Raw genomic sequence first — 15,799 nt, 5'->3', positions numbered from 1 at the left:
ATGACGTGGATGTGGGACCTCATTGGGTACGGTCTCTCCTATGAAATCCTTCGTAAATAATGAGTCTATTGTATGAATATTAAAAAAAAAGGGCCTCTGATATAATTTTAATATGCAACATCTATTGTAATTTGGCCTCTCTTCCGAATGAACATGTCTTTTGAGTATTGGTGAACTCGAAGAGACAGAGGAAGCCGAAGATCGGGAAGCTGAAGGTTGAGCGAGCGAAAAAGGAAGCCGAAGATCAAGACATCGAAGAAGGAAACCAAAAGGTCCAGTTGAAGAAGAAAGGAAGTCAAAGCGCGAGCGAAGAAGGAAGCTGAAGGGTCCAGTGAAAGAAGAAGGAAACCGAATGTCAAACATTCTGTTGATTGGGTTATTTATTGAAAAGCTCGGACCTGTGTTTCAAAGTGATTTCAAATAACAGTTCAAAAGGACGCTCTGCGGATCGAAGAAGATTATCTGAGTATGAACAGGGCAGGGTTGTTTTTTTAATTGAATGCACAATATGAAACTGCGACAGTCACTCCTTTGAAGAAGTCATTCTTGAAGGAGTTACTCCTGAAGCCTCACTCCTGAAGCAGTTACTGTGACAGTAAGAACAAAGGGTCGAAACAAAGTTCTTTTTGAAAAGACATTGAGGCCTAGCGCATATATCTTGTTGATAAGTATCAGTAGATCTTGGAGACATTATTGGAGATCATGATGGCTATTTGAAATCAACATGAGGTAACTTTGCAGACTCTGTGTGGGCAATATGAAGAGTCGTGAAGACTCCTTCATATGAAGACAGGTTGTCATTGATGATGTAGCATGGAGACTACAGTGAAGTTGTAGATTGACAGAATTCAATGAAGAAGATTTTGGGAACAGAGAATTACTACCAAACATATCCAGACAATATATAGCAGAGGGTTGGAGCCCTTGGGGTTGGTGCCTTAGAATTGGAAGGATTGGTGTCCTTGGAGTTGGTGCTCCTAAATCCAAGGTTGGTGCCTTGACAAGACAGGGTTGGTGCCTTAGAGGTTGGAGCCTCACAAAAAGTCCAAGTTGGTGCTTGGCAACATGTTGGAGCCTTATATATATTGTATCTGATTTATTGTAAAGATTATATTAATAAAAGCATTTATTCCTATTGTTCATTTTGGGTTCTAAATATAAATGACTTGACTGGTAAAAATAACAATTGAAAAGAAATACTGATTCACCCCCCCTCTCAGTATTTCCAACAGATCAAGCTTGGCATCAGTTCGCCATCGTCGATCATCGCAAGGATGTCGAAGAGCTGGTCTTACCACAACTGTCCGAGTGTTCATGATGTCTTGCATGGCTTGCTCAAGCCTATTTTGTCTCACATGGGTACATGTGCGGATTGTATGTAACATCTTGCCAAGTGGAAGTTCAAGTGTCGATAGTTGAATGTAACAGTCATAGAGTAGTTGAAGAGTCATGAGAGTAGATGAAAAGTCACAAAGGGGGATGTCAAGGGTCACCCCACCCTTTGCTATATATAGTACCTCATAACTCATTGTAGAGGCTTTTGGTCAGCCAAGCTTCTGATAGGAGTATCTTAGAGAAAGCTTGGAGAGTATTGTAACGAGCCTTGGCTTCTCCACTGTGCAGAGCTAATATATCTCTTTGGAGGAGCAAACGGCAGTGACTGTAACGTTCCGCTGCCGGAATTAATGGTTGGTCATGGTTGTATTGTATAATTGGAACTTTCACTTCTTAATATAACAGAGCCAACACGTTTCATGCATATGTCGTATTGTAATTCAACTATCTTGTTTACTCTAAATGATATATGTATTTGTTTGCTTATATGTATGTATGAATCTTACTGAAATGTGTTGTTGGCTTAACCATCACTTTGGATTGCTAGCTTACTTGCCTTCCCGTGTGTGATGCATCTTTGCTTGTGTGTTCCCTTCTTAATTCCATGCTTTCACAGGTTTCCAAGGGGCGCACTCACCTCACCCATCGTGTTAGAACCGCTCATGCACCTTGACTTGCTGCATATGTCATACCCTTGCTACCAATAGGGACATCTTACTTGCCTCTGCGCGCAACTGCGGTCAAGGCGATACCGTACGATCCACTACTGGGACTCCTACACCAAACGGTCTGAGGTCTTAGTTGGGACTTTTTACCGAGGAGATCCCCTAACATGTTGGCGGGTTCCAGTGTTGTGAAAATCGCGATAAAATGAAATTATCGCGATTTTTTCGCTGTCCCGATAAAATCGCGATAACTATACGAAATAATCGCCAGAATTTTTTTTTGCCGATTTTTATTGAAATTATCGCGATAATTTCGATTTTATCGCGATAAAAACGGAAAAAATCGCGGGGCTTCGCGGCAGCGAGGTTTTATATAGTTTTTTTGGTTTTTTGTTATGAATTCATTTGGACAGTCGCGCGCGGAGGGCAGAGAAGAGCTGGGAGACCAAGCTGGAGAGGGTTTTTAGCTAAATCTAAGTGCTTAGAGGAGAAAATCAAGAGGAGACCACCGATTTCTCCATAGAAACGGTATGTGGATTAATTTTTTTTTGTTTTCATTGTTTAAAAACATTGTTTTTGTATGTTTTTCATTGTTTTTGGTTGGGTAACTTGGTATGGGCACCATTTTCTTTTGTTTTCAAAGATTTTTTTTTATTTCTTCATTGTTTTTGGTTGGGTAACTTGGTATGACTATGAGAACCAATTTTTTTTTTTTTTTTTTTTTGTTTTCATTGTTTTTAAATATTGTTTATGTATTTTTCATTATTTTTGCCATTTGGTTGGGTAACTTGGGTTTGGAATGGTTGGGTAACTTGTGTTTGAAACTTTGAACTTTGGAATGGTTGTTTTAGGTTGGGTAACTTGGATTTTCAATGTACAATGTTAAAAATTAAAAATTAAAATACTAAATTGTAAATTTGTAACTTGTAATTTTGTAAATGCTAAATTGTAATCCTTATTTTCCCATAGGTTCACAACTGCACCAAAACACCATTCAAGAATCAAGACTTCAAGTTTGCAACTTCAAAGTTCAAAAACAAACATGCCAAGGAAATTGGATCCTTTCTGGGAATATGGTGTACCTGATTCTCCAAATGATAGACTAAACTTGAGTTGCAAGTTGTGTGGCCACCCTATGTCCGGGGGGGTGTACAGGTTGAAGTTTCACCTTGCAAAAATCCCTGGAAAAGATGTGGGGCCTTGTACAAATACAAATCCTGAACTTATCCAAAGAGCCATGAGAGCATTGGAAAATTTAGAGTAGACTAGAGAGGCCAAAGAAGAACTCAAAAGGCAACTAAAAAGGTCAGCTGAAGGAAGTGGGCCAAGTGGCACTGGTTCTACTGCAACATCAACCAATATGGTAGCTGCTGCATCATTTTTTGTTCCTCGAACCACACTTGGTTCACAGCCATCTATCGGTTCAATGCTAAAAAGAACTGAGAAAGAACAAGCTGACAAGTTGTTGGCAAAATTTCTCCTCTGGAGTGATATTCCTTTCAGCATTGTAAGGAATAATCCATTTTTCCAACCTACTGTTGATGCTATTGCCAGTGTTGGTCCAGGGTACAAAATCCATTCTTATCATGATTTCAGAGGCCAAATTCTTCAAAATGAAAAGCGTGACTGCACCCAAAGATTGGAGGAATTTAGGGCATCATGGGCACAAACAGGATGCACTGTTATGTTAGATGGTTGGACTTACCAAAAGGGGAGAACCCTTATAAACTTCTTGGTTAGTTGTCCCAAGGGGACTATGTTTATCAAATCTGTTGATGCATCTGCACAAATCAAAGATGCAAGAACTTTATGTGATTTGCTGGATGTGTTTATTTTGGAGGTGGGTGAACAACATGTTGTCCAAGTCATAACGGACAATGCTGCAAATTATGTTGCTGCTAGCAGGATGCTTATGGACAGGCATCCTACTTTATTTTGGACACCTTGTGCTGCACACTGTATTGATTTGATGTTGGAGGACATAAGGAAAATTCCCTTTGTCAAAGATATTGTTGATTCATCCAAAAGCATTACAAAATTTATATATAACCATGCATCTGTGCTTAGCTTGATGAGAAGATTCACCAACAACAAAGAGTTGGTGTGCCCCGCCATTACACGGTTTGCCACCAGTTTCATATCTCTTCAATCCCTCTTGAATTCTATGTGGGATGTGAAGAGAATGTTTCTTTCAGAGGAGTGGCGTGCTTTGCCAATGAGTCGCAAACTAGAAGGAGAGGCCATATGCAGACTAGTTTCATACCAGGAAGACTTCTGGGTGGGAGTGCAGGAGGTGTGCGCCGTCACTGAACCTTTGGTAAAGGTTCTTCGGTTGGTTGATGGTGAGAAGCCCGCAATGGGCTATTTGTATGAGGTCATGGACATGGCCAAAGAAGCCATTCGGGCCTACTATGATAGTAAGGGAGATGATGGGTTTCAGAGACAACTCCTCCTATGGGAAGTGATTGATGAGCGATGGAACAACACACTCCATCGTCCCATTCATGCTGCTGGGCTTTTACTGAACCCTGCATTTTCTTACGCATGTGGGTTTGATTTTGATGCTGAGATCATGGATGGATTCTTATCCTGTGTCTAGAAGATGGTGCGATCTCCAGAACAATGTATAGAGATCTCTAAACAAATTGAGACATATAAGATGGCATGTGGCACATTTGGCTTTGAGATGGCTGTCACTGATAGGACGATTAAAATGCCAGGTATTTTTTAGTTTGTAACTTTGTTTCAAATTTCATTGTCTCTTCAAATTCCATTTTTTTCTTATGTTTATTTAAAATTTTATTTGTAATTTTGTTGTAGATGCATGGTGGAAAATGTATGGTGGTAGGGTACCCCTTTTGCAAAAGCTTTCCATTCGCATCCTCAGCCAAACATGTAGCTCCTCAGGATGTGAGCGCAACTGGAGTGTATTTGAAAAAATACACAACAAGAAGCGCAACAGGTTAACACTTAAACATTTAAAATATTGCAAATTTCCAAATAAATTTTTGAATTCATTAAACAATATTTTTTTTATAATTATTAATTATTATTTCATGATCTTTGTACAGGTTGGAGTCCCAGCGACTTAATGACATGGTCTACGTCTACTACAATCTTCGATTATGGGTGAGGCAACTTGAGAGGACACCTGATGTGGATGCCATCTCATTGGATGGGATTGACACCACTGTTGCATGGAGGGTTGAGGTCGAGAGGCCTCTCATGGAGTCTGCTAATGATTGGTTAGTGCGGGATGTAGTGGAGGAGGAGGAGGAGGAGCAGGAGGAGGAGGTGACACCACCTGCCTGGGCTACCACTGCCACCAGTAGAGAACGTGGCCTACCTCCTATAGCTCCTACTTCTAGTTCTTCAGCTTCTAGGGCACATCAGACTCCACTGCCATCTCCACCAGCACGGGCACTAGCATCTACATCTAAAGGGAAAGGGAAAGCTGTGGCATTTTCCCGCAAGAGGGGCAGAGGAAATCAATAGGATTAGACTTTAGTTATCTTCTTCATTTTATTGTATATGACATTATGACATGATGATATACATTATCATATTTTTTGTTGATATTTTGAGGCTGAGTTGGGACTCAGGAGTCAGGACTTACTATTCAGGACATGTTTCAATGTTATGCGTGATTTTAGCACTAGAAATGATATTAAACATCTTATATATTAGTTCTTTTATCATATTTATGTGTCAATGTATTTATTTTATGTTGTAGATGGTTTAGATATTAAAAAAATTGAAAAAAATGAAAAAAAATGATTTTTTTTGTACTAATCGATTATTTTCCGATAATTTCCGATAATTTTCCGATAATTCCGATTTTTTCCGATTTTTTCCTCGCACCGATATTATCCCGATAACGATTAATGCAACATTGGCGGGTTCAACACTGTCAACGCAACCTTAACATTAAATTATAATTTCCTTGGGTTCAAAGCCTATTCATTTTGGGTCCAAAACCTCGAACTTTGGGAGCAAAGTCCACACACTCATCTTTGTGGGTGTTGTTGACCACTACTGGTCAACTACCCATGCAGTACACCTCCTTTCTGTTGGCAGAGAAGGGTAGCTCCTGAGCGACATGTCCGTGCCAGCCTACAGTCGACAGCTTGATCTTTCCTGTTGTAAACCCAGTCTGCATGTTTGAATTGTAAATAATCTAAGAAGATCAGAGTCATGTATGTAAAGTTGCCTAGGTGGACCTAACTTTCTAATGACGATCTGCGTCCCGGGAGGTTTTTAGTCTCACCGATCCATGGATCGGCAGAGTTTTCCTTCAAACCCGACCCCAAAGCCGGGATGCATTTCGTTATTAGGACTTTAGGAGAATCCTAGCGTGTTAATCTGCTAGATTATAGTTGTGTCGCAGATCTGGGTGGTCTATGAGGGTCTATGTTAAAGTGGGTTTGTCCCCTTAAGATGTAAATTGTAAAAGTCATGATGTAATGTGTCTTGAGGGTTGAGAAATGTTTAAATCCCCTCGTGAGTCCTAGGTCCTAGGTCCTAGGGGATGTTTCCAACGGTTTGGTTCAAATGATCCATTTAGAACATAAATAAAATTAAAAAAAAAAATTAAAAAAAAAAAAAAAAAAAAAAAAAAAAATAATAAAAAATAAAAAATATAAAAAAAAAAAAAAAATAATAAAAATTCATAAAACAAAGCAAAAACCCTAAATAATAAAATAACAATATTTTTTGTGAACACATGCAAAATATCTTTTTTAAATAAAATCGACGGATGAGATCAAGAGATGTCTTGATCCTCATCAACGGTCGAGATCAGTTCTACATGGATCACCCAAAACTAGCCGTTGGGATCATTTCCTTCTTATAGGGTCTTAGGGGGTCATTTTACTTTTTTATTTGATCTGTGAGTCTGTACTGAAAGCTCTCTTGTAAACTGATTTCTGATTAATAAAAAGACTTTGGGGTTCAAACTGGCTGGTGTTACTCTCTGGAATTGCTGTGAGGTGTTTGCTTTTCTGCATATTTCAGTTTTCAACAGTTAAAATAGCTGATTTTTTTTCAGAGCATTGTGAGTACAGGTATCTTGCTCACGTGCTAGGGTCTGAATGTTGTAGGGTTTCTGGAAAATGGCAGGTATCTCCATTTTCTCTTGAAATTTAGCAGCATTTCTTGCCCTTTTTCGCTGATGTTTGCTTGAGATGTGCAGGAAACTTTTAGGTGAAGATTATTTGTGGGCGTTTGGGGAAGTTCTGGGCTGAACCAGCCGACTCCCACAAGCTGTTCTGTGCAGAGCCCAGCTGTTTGTGCCCTGGGTTAATCTTTTAGAGTTTACTTCTTGTTTTACATGAGGGATTTTCTTTATTTTCACAGTAAAGTTCAAATGTTTGATATCTTGAAAATGTTACTGCAATCATTGCTAAATTCGGCTGTGTAAGAGCTGTAAATTTCTGTAACTTTTGGTAAATTTTGAAGGGTTTCACTTTAAACTCTTGCATATATCTTTATGTGGCTGTAGCAGGGGTCAAACACTGAAATTTGAAGGGGACAACACCAGTAAACTACACTACGGATATCGTACAAGGAGCTAGCCATTGTATTGAAGTTTACTGCTCTGTCTTGTATACCAGGTTCCATTGTTTCCTTACTACTGTAGCCTCTGTCAATAAATATGAAGTGATTGTCTGCGTTGGAAACGATTTACTGCTGCTGTCGACTGTGTATGAAACCCTATCGTGGCCCTCTCTATTTGCTGTTTGCGTGCATCAGATAAGTACCAAGCCGTCTTTGCTGCTATCACCCTCTGCCTGTTGAATTCATATGACTGTGCATTTCAAATTCTTTTTCCAAGTAAGAATTGGGTTATGTATGTCATTTAAACCTGCAAGATAAAAAGCCATAGCTTAGCCGTCGTGTAGGCCTCCCATCGTTTGCAATCTTCTGTTATCGCTGGCCAGGTTGCGTTCTTATTTTCGGATTCACGCCATCTGCATATTTCCCTTGAGTTTCGATTTGGTTCAAACGTCTGCATTCACAATTTATTTTGCCGGCATAGCCATAATTCCCCAGGCCTCCGTCGTGTTTTAGATTTACTCCCTCCCGCATCTGGTTATCTCGCCCTCGAATACAATCACGAAATAACCTGCTGGCCTTCTTTCCTGCGTGCTTTTTCCCTCTTATCATTGGATTGGTATAGAATATCAAAGAAATTCTTCTGCGGCTCGTTTTTATTTGAAAGTGTTTGCTTGGGTTACGATTTGCTAGCTGGGGTCGCAATTTTCGTTTTTTGCTTTCAGCGTTTAAGCCGCCTCCATCAGCGTGGTCGTGGGGTTAGATCTTCATACCATTTTCGCTGCCCATTGCGTGTTCTTTCGCGTTCCCTCTTCAGTTTCGTTCCCACTGAATCAGAATAAATTCGCTGTGGTTTTGAATGCGTTGAATCTGCTGTCTGTATTCATAGCAGATCAGTCGATCTTGTTTGCGGTCCGTCGTGCTCGGCTGTGCATCCATTTACTGAATACGCCATCACCTCATTTTTGTTTGCCGTCGAGTTACCCTCAGCAAATGCGTTTCACGTTTTTGGTGTCCATAGTGCCTCACGCTTAGGGTTTTAGTTATGTTTTGGTTCCCATTTAATTAGGTTTCAAATAGATTTAGCTTTAAGTTTTTCATAGTTTTGTTTTAGATTTTAAATAGTCTTTAGAATTAGGATTTTAATTAGATTTTAATTTTTTTTTTTTTAAGTAGTTTTCATAAAAAAAAAAATCAACAAAAAAAGAAGAAGGGGAAATGTCAGCATTTTGATTTCTATTAGTTTAGATTCAAGTACTTAGTCTTTAGATTTTAGTTTTAGATTTTAATTATTTTAGATTTTATTTTAGACTTTAATATTTAGCTTTAATTAGATTTCTAGATTTTAGTTTTATTTTTTTTGTTTAAAAAAAAAAAAATAAATAAATAAATAAATAAAAAATCCTTTAGATTTTAGATTTAGTTTTGAGGTTTTCATAGTTTAGATTTTTCTTTTTATTTAAAAAAAAAAAATAAAAAAAAAAAAATTTGTGGAAAATTATTTTGCCATCTTCAGTTGTTTATCATCGTACATCTTTCGTGCTGAGGTTTAAACACGAAATAAATATCTGGTTTCTCTGTCATTCAAAGCAAATTTATTTCTCTTAGTTTGCCGGATATCGTTATTCGAGGAGCTTTGTGGTTTTTACTGGATATCTAAAGCATCGTTCTATTTGTCTGATAATAAATGATTGTTGTCTGTGGCTCATATTCTTAGATCATTCAGTTAATAATCATTTAGATCTTGTAAGGCACTGGTCTGCTTTGTTTCATCAAATCATTTTAGTGCTTGCCTCTATCGTGCATCTCGTCTCCCAGTCCAACTGCTTGGCAGTTGGCCTCCATCTTTCCTCAGGGTCTACCCCCCTTAGCCGTGGGAGACAGGCTTAAACGGAGAGACCGGGGATCAGAGTGACAGCCCCCGGTCTGAGCGTTGTCGTGCCAGTTTGCGCGACAACATTTTTTGGCGCCGTTGCCGGGGATAGAGTTTTTCTGTCCTTGGTCCTTGTTTTTCAAGCTTTTCCGTGCTTAGCTTCTTGTTCAAGTGGCGACTCCACTTCCTATATTATCTGCAAGAGTGTACACTAGAAGACATCCGAGTAGTCTGTGCAATCCTACTCCTGATCTTGAGAAGGTTTATAGGGTGCGATCACACAAACTCGCTTCTCGTACACTTCTTGGAAATCTTGGACAAGAAGCCCTCTCCGATATTCATTTGCTCTTTAAAGGTCAAGTTAAGCGCAGCACCATGAGTCTGTTTGCCCCTTGTGATTTTTCCAACATTCCTGGAGCCCCAAATGATATTCCATCTGTTGGGATAGACAAATTGCCTAGCTTTCATGGAGATAATGCCATTACTGTTAATTCCCATTTGCGTGATTTCAACATATGGATGGCTAAGTATGCTAGATCTCCTGATTTTGATCATGAAGATGTCAGGATGACCCTTTTTATCTTGACTCTAGGAGGTGATGCTCATGACTGGTATACAGAAAAACCTCCTAATTCTTTTAACTCTCTACACTCACTCATTAGTTCATTTAGAGAAAAATTTGGAGATAAGAGAGAGGGAAGGCATCTTGTAAGAGCTCTTACTCTGATGAAAAAGAGAGAAGACGAAACTGTTGAAGAATTTAATAGAAGGTTTAATGGTATTATTAGAGAATTACCTCAAGACTATAAACCTTCAGATAAAACTCTCCAAGATTTTTACATTGATGCCTTTGGTCCTGAACCTTCTTATGAGTTAAGGCGTGCTAAACTTGGTGATTATCGAGATTGCCAAGCCTTAGCTATAGAACTTGAAAAGGACAAGGCAGCTTCGGGGAAGTCTGAAATCCCAGGTTATGATAGGGCTGCTACAAAACTAAAGGAACCTAAGGGAAAAGCAGCCCAAGAGCCTGAAAATGAACTTGTTCTCAAATTGCTTCAGAAAATTGAAACCATGGAAATCAATCATAATAAGGAGATAAACACTTTGCAGAATAGGTTAATTCAAATGGAAAGGGCGCAACCGCAAAATTTTCAGCCTCGAAATAATAATAACAGAAATAGTAACTGGCAAAGAAAGGGTCAATCCAGTGAGCAGAGGCCCCCTAATCCGCTTACCAATCTGGTGGATGATGCTCCTCCTTACTGTCGTGCTTGTGCTGATTTTCACGAAGAATCCTCTTGTCTCATTATCAGAAGACTTTTCGACAATGGAATGTTTGGGACAGGTGAGCAAATAAACGTGGTAGGGAGCAAGTTTCCTTTGCCCATGAATGATTGGATAGAGGTTAAGGAAAGAAGCTATGATGTTGTGAATCCTCAATCCGCTTTTAGTATAAATAACCTTGAAGACGAAGATGACATTTTGGCTAGGTTATATGGTGAGAAGCCTTCTCCTGAGAAAATTCTGGAAATTGCTAGAGATAAGGGTTTGACATACCAGAGAAGGGATAAGGATCAGAGCGGGAATCAAATTCCTCCTCGAACTTTAAACCCTGGTATAAATTCGGGAATAGATGTCGATTTGGGGAGTTGGTTTAATAATGCTAAAATCTGGGTTCCCGTCTCTGAGATCGCTAAGATCCCTTCCCAAAGAGACAAATTACTAAAAGCAATTCAGGGTCCTCAAGTCAACGCTTCTCAACAGAAGATTCGTGAAGTTGACTATCATGACGCTCCTATTTATCTGCAAAGCGTAGATGCTGATAACAAGGATCATCAACCTTTCTTTATCACCTTGTTAGTCAATGGTTATAAATTGAATAACTGCATGTTGGATTCAGGTGCATCTGCTTGTGTTATGACTAAAAGGGTTATGGAACAGCTTAACTTAAGAGTTTCCAGACCCTACTATAATATATGCGCCATGGATTCTAAGAAGATCGAAGTACATGGTTTAATCAAGGATTTGCAAGTTCATCTTTCGGTCTACCCAGACATCATGGTGGTTATGGATATTGTTGTTGTTGATGTACCTGATGCTTGGGGCATGCTGTTATCTAGAAAGTGGGCCTCTGATCTAGGGGGAAGCATTCAGATGAATTGGTCATATGCTATGATTCCTTCTCCCAGCGGTGACGGTTTCGTTAGACTAAATAGAGAGCCTGAGAGGAAATTTCATGTTGAAAATCCTAAAAAGCCTCATAACGAAATAATTAGAGAGCAATCTGACATCGGGAACTATGCTATCCTGTCTAACTTCATAACTCCTCCCGACGAAAAGGTCAAAAGTCTTAAAGATGAAGTCTGGTATATGTATTTCGATGGTGCGTTCTCTAGTCATGGTAAGGGTGCTGGAATTGTGCTTAAGTCTCCCCTTGGTCACGTATTCAAGTTTGCCTATCGTCTAGAATTTGAAGCAACCAACAATGTCGCTGAGTATGAAGCCATATTGTTGGGCCTTGAATTGGCCAAAGCTTTGAAGATTAAGTTGCTTAGCATAAAGGGGGATTCCGATTTGGTTATCATGCAGCTTAAGAACAAATTCACGTGTAGAAATCAGAGATTAAGAAACTATCGAAATGCTGTGTGGGATACTATGGAGCATTTCGATGCCCTTAACCTTGAAGCAATTCCTAGAGAGCTAAATAGTTCGGCGGATGAGCTTGCCGTAGCTGCTACCACTTTCCAGTTGTCTGACGAGTTAATTAACGATAAAATTAAAATGGAAGTAATATTCAGACCATCTGTTCCAGACAACTCAGAGCATTGGCAGGTTTTTAATGATGAAAAACAAGTCGTTCGTTTTCTCAATCATTTGGATGAGTTTGAGGATTTCCGGATAGTTTCTGGCGAGGATGGCTCTTTAGATCATGGACATATCATAAACCCTACTCCCAGAAATGTAGTTGCCTTAGAGCAACATTTTGATCGGCATGATGCCACGAAGCTGAGAGAAGAAGACAAGTTGGACCCAGGCGAGTACTTTGAAGTTAATATTGGTACTTCTGAAAATCCGAAGATGGTTAAAATCGGTAAAGGTACTAGTCTGGAGGAAAGGAAAAGGTTAATTGATTTACTTCGTGAATATCGAGATATTTTAGCTTTTTCCTATGATGAATTGAAGGGCTATAGGGAGGATATTATGGAGCATACTATTCCATTAAAGGACGAAAATGCTAGACCCTTCCGGCAGAAGCTTAGGCAGATTAATCCTAAGTTAGCCCCCCTGGTCCAGAAAGAGCTTACGAAAATGCTTGCAGCAGGGATCATCGCTCAAACTAGGCATTCGACATGGTGTTCGAATTTAGTGATTGTCAGGAAAAAGAATGGTACAATAAGACTTTGTGTTGATTTTAGAAACCTTAATCTAGCATGCAAAAGGGATAATTACCCTTTGCCAAAAATGGAAACTTTGTTGCAAAGAGTAACTGGGTCTGGAATGATGTCATTGCTAGATGGTTTTTCTGGGTATAATCAAGTTTGGGTTAAAAAGGAAGATCGACACAAGACCACATTCACAACACCATGGGGCACGTTTGAATACATCAGAATGCCATTTGGGTTAACAAATGCTGGGGCTACTTTCCAGAGGGCCATGGATTATGCCTTCAAAGGGTTAATTGGGAAAATCATCGAAATTTACCAAGACGATCTTACTGTTTTCTCTAAAGATGGTATCAGCCATATAGATCATCTTAGGAAAGTTTTCGATAAATGCAGAGAATATGGAATCTCTTTGAATCCGGCTAAATCTGTCTTTGGGGTAACTGAAGGGAAACTTCTGGGTCATATCATTTCTAAGGAAGGAGTCAAGGTCGATCCTGAACGTGTTGAAGCAATTCAAAAGATTCCTCTCCCGCACAACCTCAAGTCCCTTCAGTCTTTCCTTGGAAAGATAAATTTTATTAGAAGATTTATCCCGAATTATGCGGAAATAGCTAAACCCATTCAAAGTCTTCTGAAGAAGGATGTGAAATTTGTCTGGCAAGAAGAGGGCAAAAGGGCTTTCCAAGAAATCAAGTCTGCTATCGCGAAGGCTCCTGTCCTTGTTAGTCCTGATTACTCCAAAGATTTCATGATTTTTTCTTTCGCTTCTGAGGATACCATTGCCGGTGTCTTACTTCAAAAGAATAGAGAGGGTCACGAGCAGCCTATTGCTTTCATGAGTAGAGCACTTCAAAACTCCGAATTGAAGTACAATACCATGGAAAAGCAGGCTTATGCCCTGGTCAAGTCTCTTAAGCATTTTAAAACTTATGTGGGTTATTCTAAGATCATTGCTTTCGTCCCACATTCTGCTGTTAAGGACATATTAACTCAAACTGATTGCTTAGGGACTCGTGCTAGGTGGGTTACTAAGATACAGGAGTATGATTTAGAAATTAGACCCACCAAGCTGATCAAAGGCCAAGGTTTAGCTCAAATGTTAACTGAAAGTAATGAAAAGACTCTTGGTTTGTTCTGCCTTGACGATCTTTCTTCACCAGAATTAAGAAGGTTAGCTGAGCATGAATGGTATAAGGACATAGTTTACTACTTAACAAATCTTGCATGTCCTAATCACTTAGTCGCTCATAAGAGAAGGGCTCTTAGACTAAAAGCCACTAAGTACTGCCTTATGAAGGATGGCCTTGGATGGAGAAATCCAGAGGGCATAGTGCTTAGGTGTGTTGACGATGTTGAGTCCAAAAGATTAATTTCCGAATTTCATTCAGGATTTTGTGGTGGTCATTATGCCGCTAGAACTACTGCCCACAAAATCCTGAGAGCTGGCTATTATTGGCCTTCGATTTTTTCTGATGTGCACAAGTTTGTTAGAACGTGTCAAGCCTGTCAACTGTTCACTGGGAAGCAGAAGCTTGCTGCCCTTCCTCTACAGCCTGTTATTGTAGAGGCACCTTTTCAGCATTGGGGTCTGGACTTCATAGGGAAGTTCCATGAAAATTCTAGCAATGGCTACTCTTGGATTTTGACTGCTACTGATTACTTCACTAAATGGGTAGAAGCCATTCCTGCTAAGAATGCCACTGAAAAGGTGATTATGGATTTCATTGAGAATAACATCATTACTAGATTTGGTGTCCCCGCTAAAATCACTACGGACAATGCCAAGGCTTTTAGTTCTTCAGAGTTTACATCTTTCTGTTTCAAATATGGCATTGTCTTATCTCATTCGTCGAATTACTATCCTCAGGGTAATGGTTTGGCTGAATCAAGTAATAAAAATCTCATAACCATTATCAAGAAAATAGTAGGAGATAACAAGAAGTCTTGGGACAGCAAAATCAAGTATGCTTTGTGGGCAGACAGAATTACTAAGAAGAAATCTACTGGTAAATCTCCCTTTGAATTGGTTTATGGCTTGGATGTTACCTTACCCGTGCACCTAAAATTGCCAGCCTATCAGCTTCTCCAAAATTTTTCCACTGATAAGGATGTTGTTCAGAATAGGATAGATCAGATTGTGGAATTAGATGAGACTCGTCGGACAGCTTTTGAAACTATATGCAAAAATCAATCTAATATTAAGAAAAGCTTTGATAAATGCTCTAGATCTAGATCTTTGCAGGTTGGAGATATGGTTTTACTTTGGGATCGCAAAAATGAAAAACCAGGAAAGCATAAAAAGTTTGACAGCTTGTGGTTGGGACCGTACATCATTAGAGACATAGCTGGACCAAACTCATTCCACTTGAGCAGATTGGATGGTGAGCCACTTCATCTACCAGCGAACGGCCAAATTCTCAAGCTGTTCTTCAGAGATGATATCTGATGCCATGGGGCATCTTTTGTATTGTATTTCTATCCCTACTCCTTGTCTTTTCAGCATTTCATTTCTGTTTTCAGGATTAGATCTACTTTTCATGTTATTAGTTAGTCAATAAATGAAGAGCTTTTATCTTTCCTGTACTTAATGCATATGATGATTTGGGAATGGACGCTACTTATTTTTATTTGTGTGTTGTATGGATGCAGATTCTGGATTCTCACATTCCTACCAGTGCAGCAACGTGTCCCCAAGTAGAGCCAGATGTTGACCACTACTGGTCAACTACCCATGCAGTACACCTCCTTTCTGTTGGCAGAGAAGGGTAGCTCCTGAGCGACATGTCCGTGCCAGCCTACAGTCATCGACAGCTTGATCTTTCCTGTTGTAAACCCAGTCTGCATGTTTGAATTGTAAATAATCTAAGCAGATCAGAGTCATGTATGTAAAGTTGCCTAGGTGGACCTAACTTTCTAATGACGATCTGCGTCCCGGGAGGTTTTTAGTCTCACCGATCCATGGATCGGCAGAGTTTTCCTTCAAACCC

General features: G+C 39.5%; 2 protein-coding genes across 5 annotated transcripts in view; both read left to right on the top strand.

The window, feature by feature from the left end:
- Nucleotides 1-15,799, top strand: part of LOC149228927 (alpha/beta-Hydrolases superfamily protein) — a 332,748-nt gene that overhangs the window by 67,373 nt on the left and 249,576 nt on the right. The gene's annotated exons all lie outside the window — the stretch shown is intronic.
- On the top strand, nt 2,787-6,536 carry LOC149228929 (uncharacterized). 2 transcript variants are annotated; one of them, XM_089375749.1, is made up of 2 exons: nt 2,787-4,962; nt 5,072-6,536. In XM_089375749.1, exons 1-2 carry the CDS (start codon nt 4,835-4,837, stop codon nt 5,493-5,495), a joined length of 552 nt encoding a protein of 183 aa, XP_089231875.1. In that variant the 5' UTR covers nt 2,787-4,834; the 3' UTR covers nt 5,496-6,536. Both variants share the same exon structure in this region; 1 of them encodes a protein (XP_089231875.1).

Source organism: Pinus tabuliformis, chromosome J (genome assembly GCF_031772625.1).
Source record: "Pinus tabuliformis cultivar Carrire ecotype Pingquan chromosome J, CPIR1, whole genome shotgun sequence".
NCBI lineage: Eukaryota > Viridiplantae > Streptophyta > Pinopsida > Pinales > Pinaceae > Pinus > Pinus tabuliformis.
Note: the sequence above shows the minus strand (reverse complement) of the source record. Positions and strands in the feature narration are given on the sequence as shown.

What these genes read in the sequence shown, in the direction of transcription:
- LOC149228929 (XM_089375749.1), top strand. Translation starts at nt 4,835, where the DNA reads ATGTATGGTGGTAGGGTACCCCTTTTGCAAAAGCTTTCCATTCGCATC. An exon ending in CACAACAAGAAGCGCAACAG is followed by an intron (nt 4,963 to 5,071) that starts GTTAACACTTAA and finishes ATCTTTGTACAG; the next exon opens with GTTGGAGTCCCAGCGACTTA.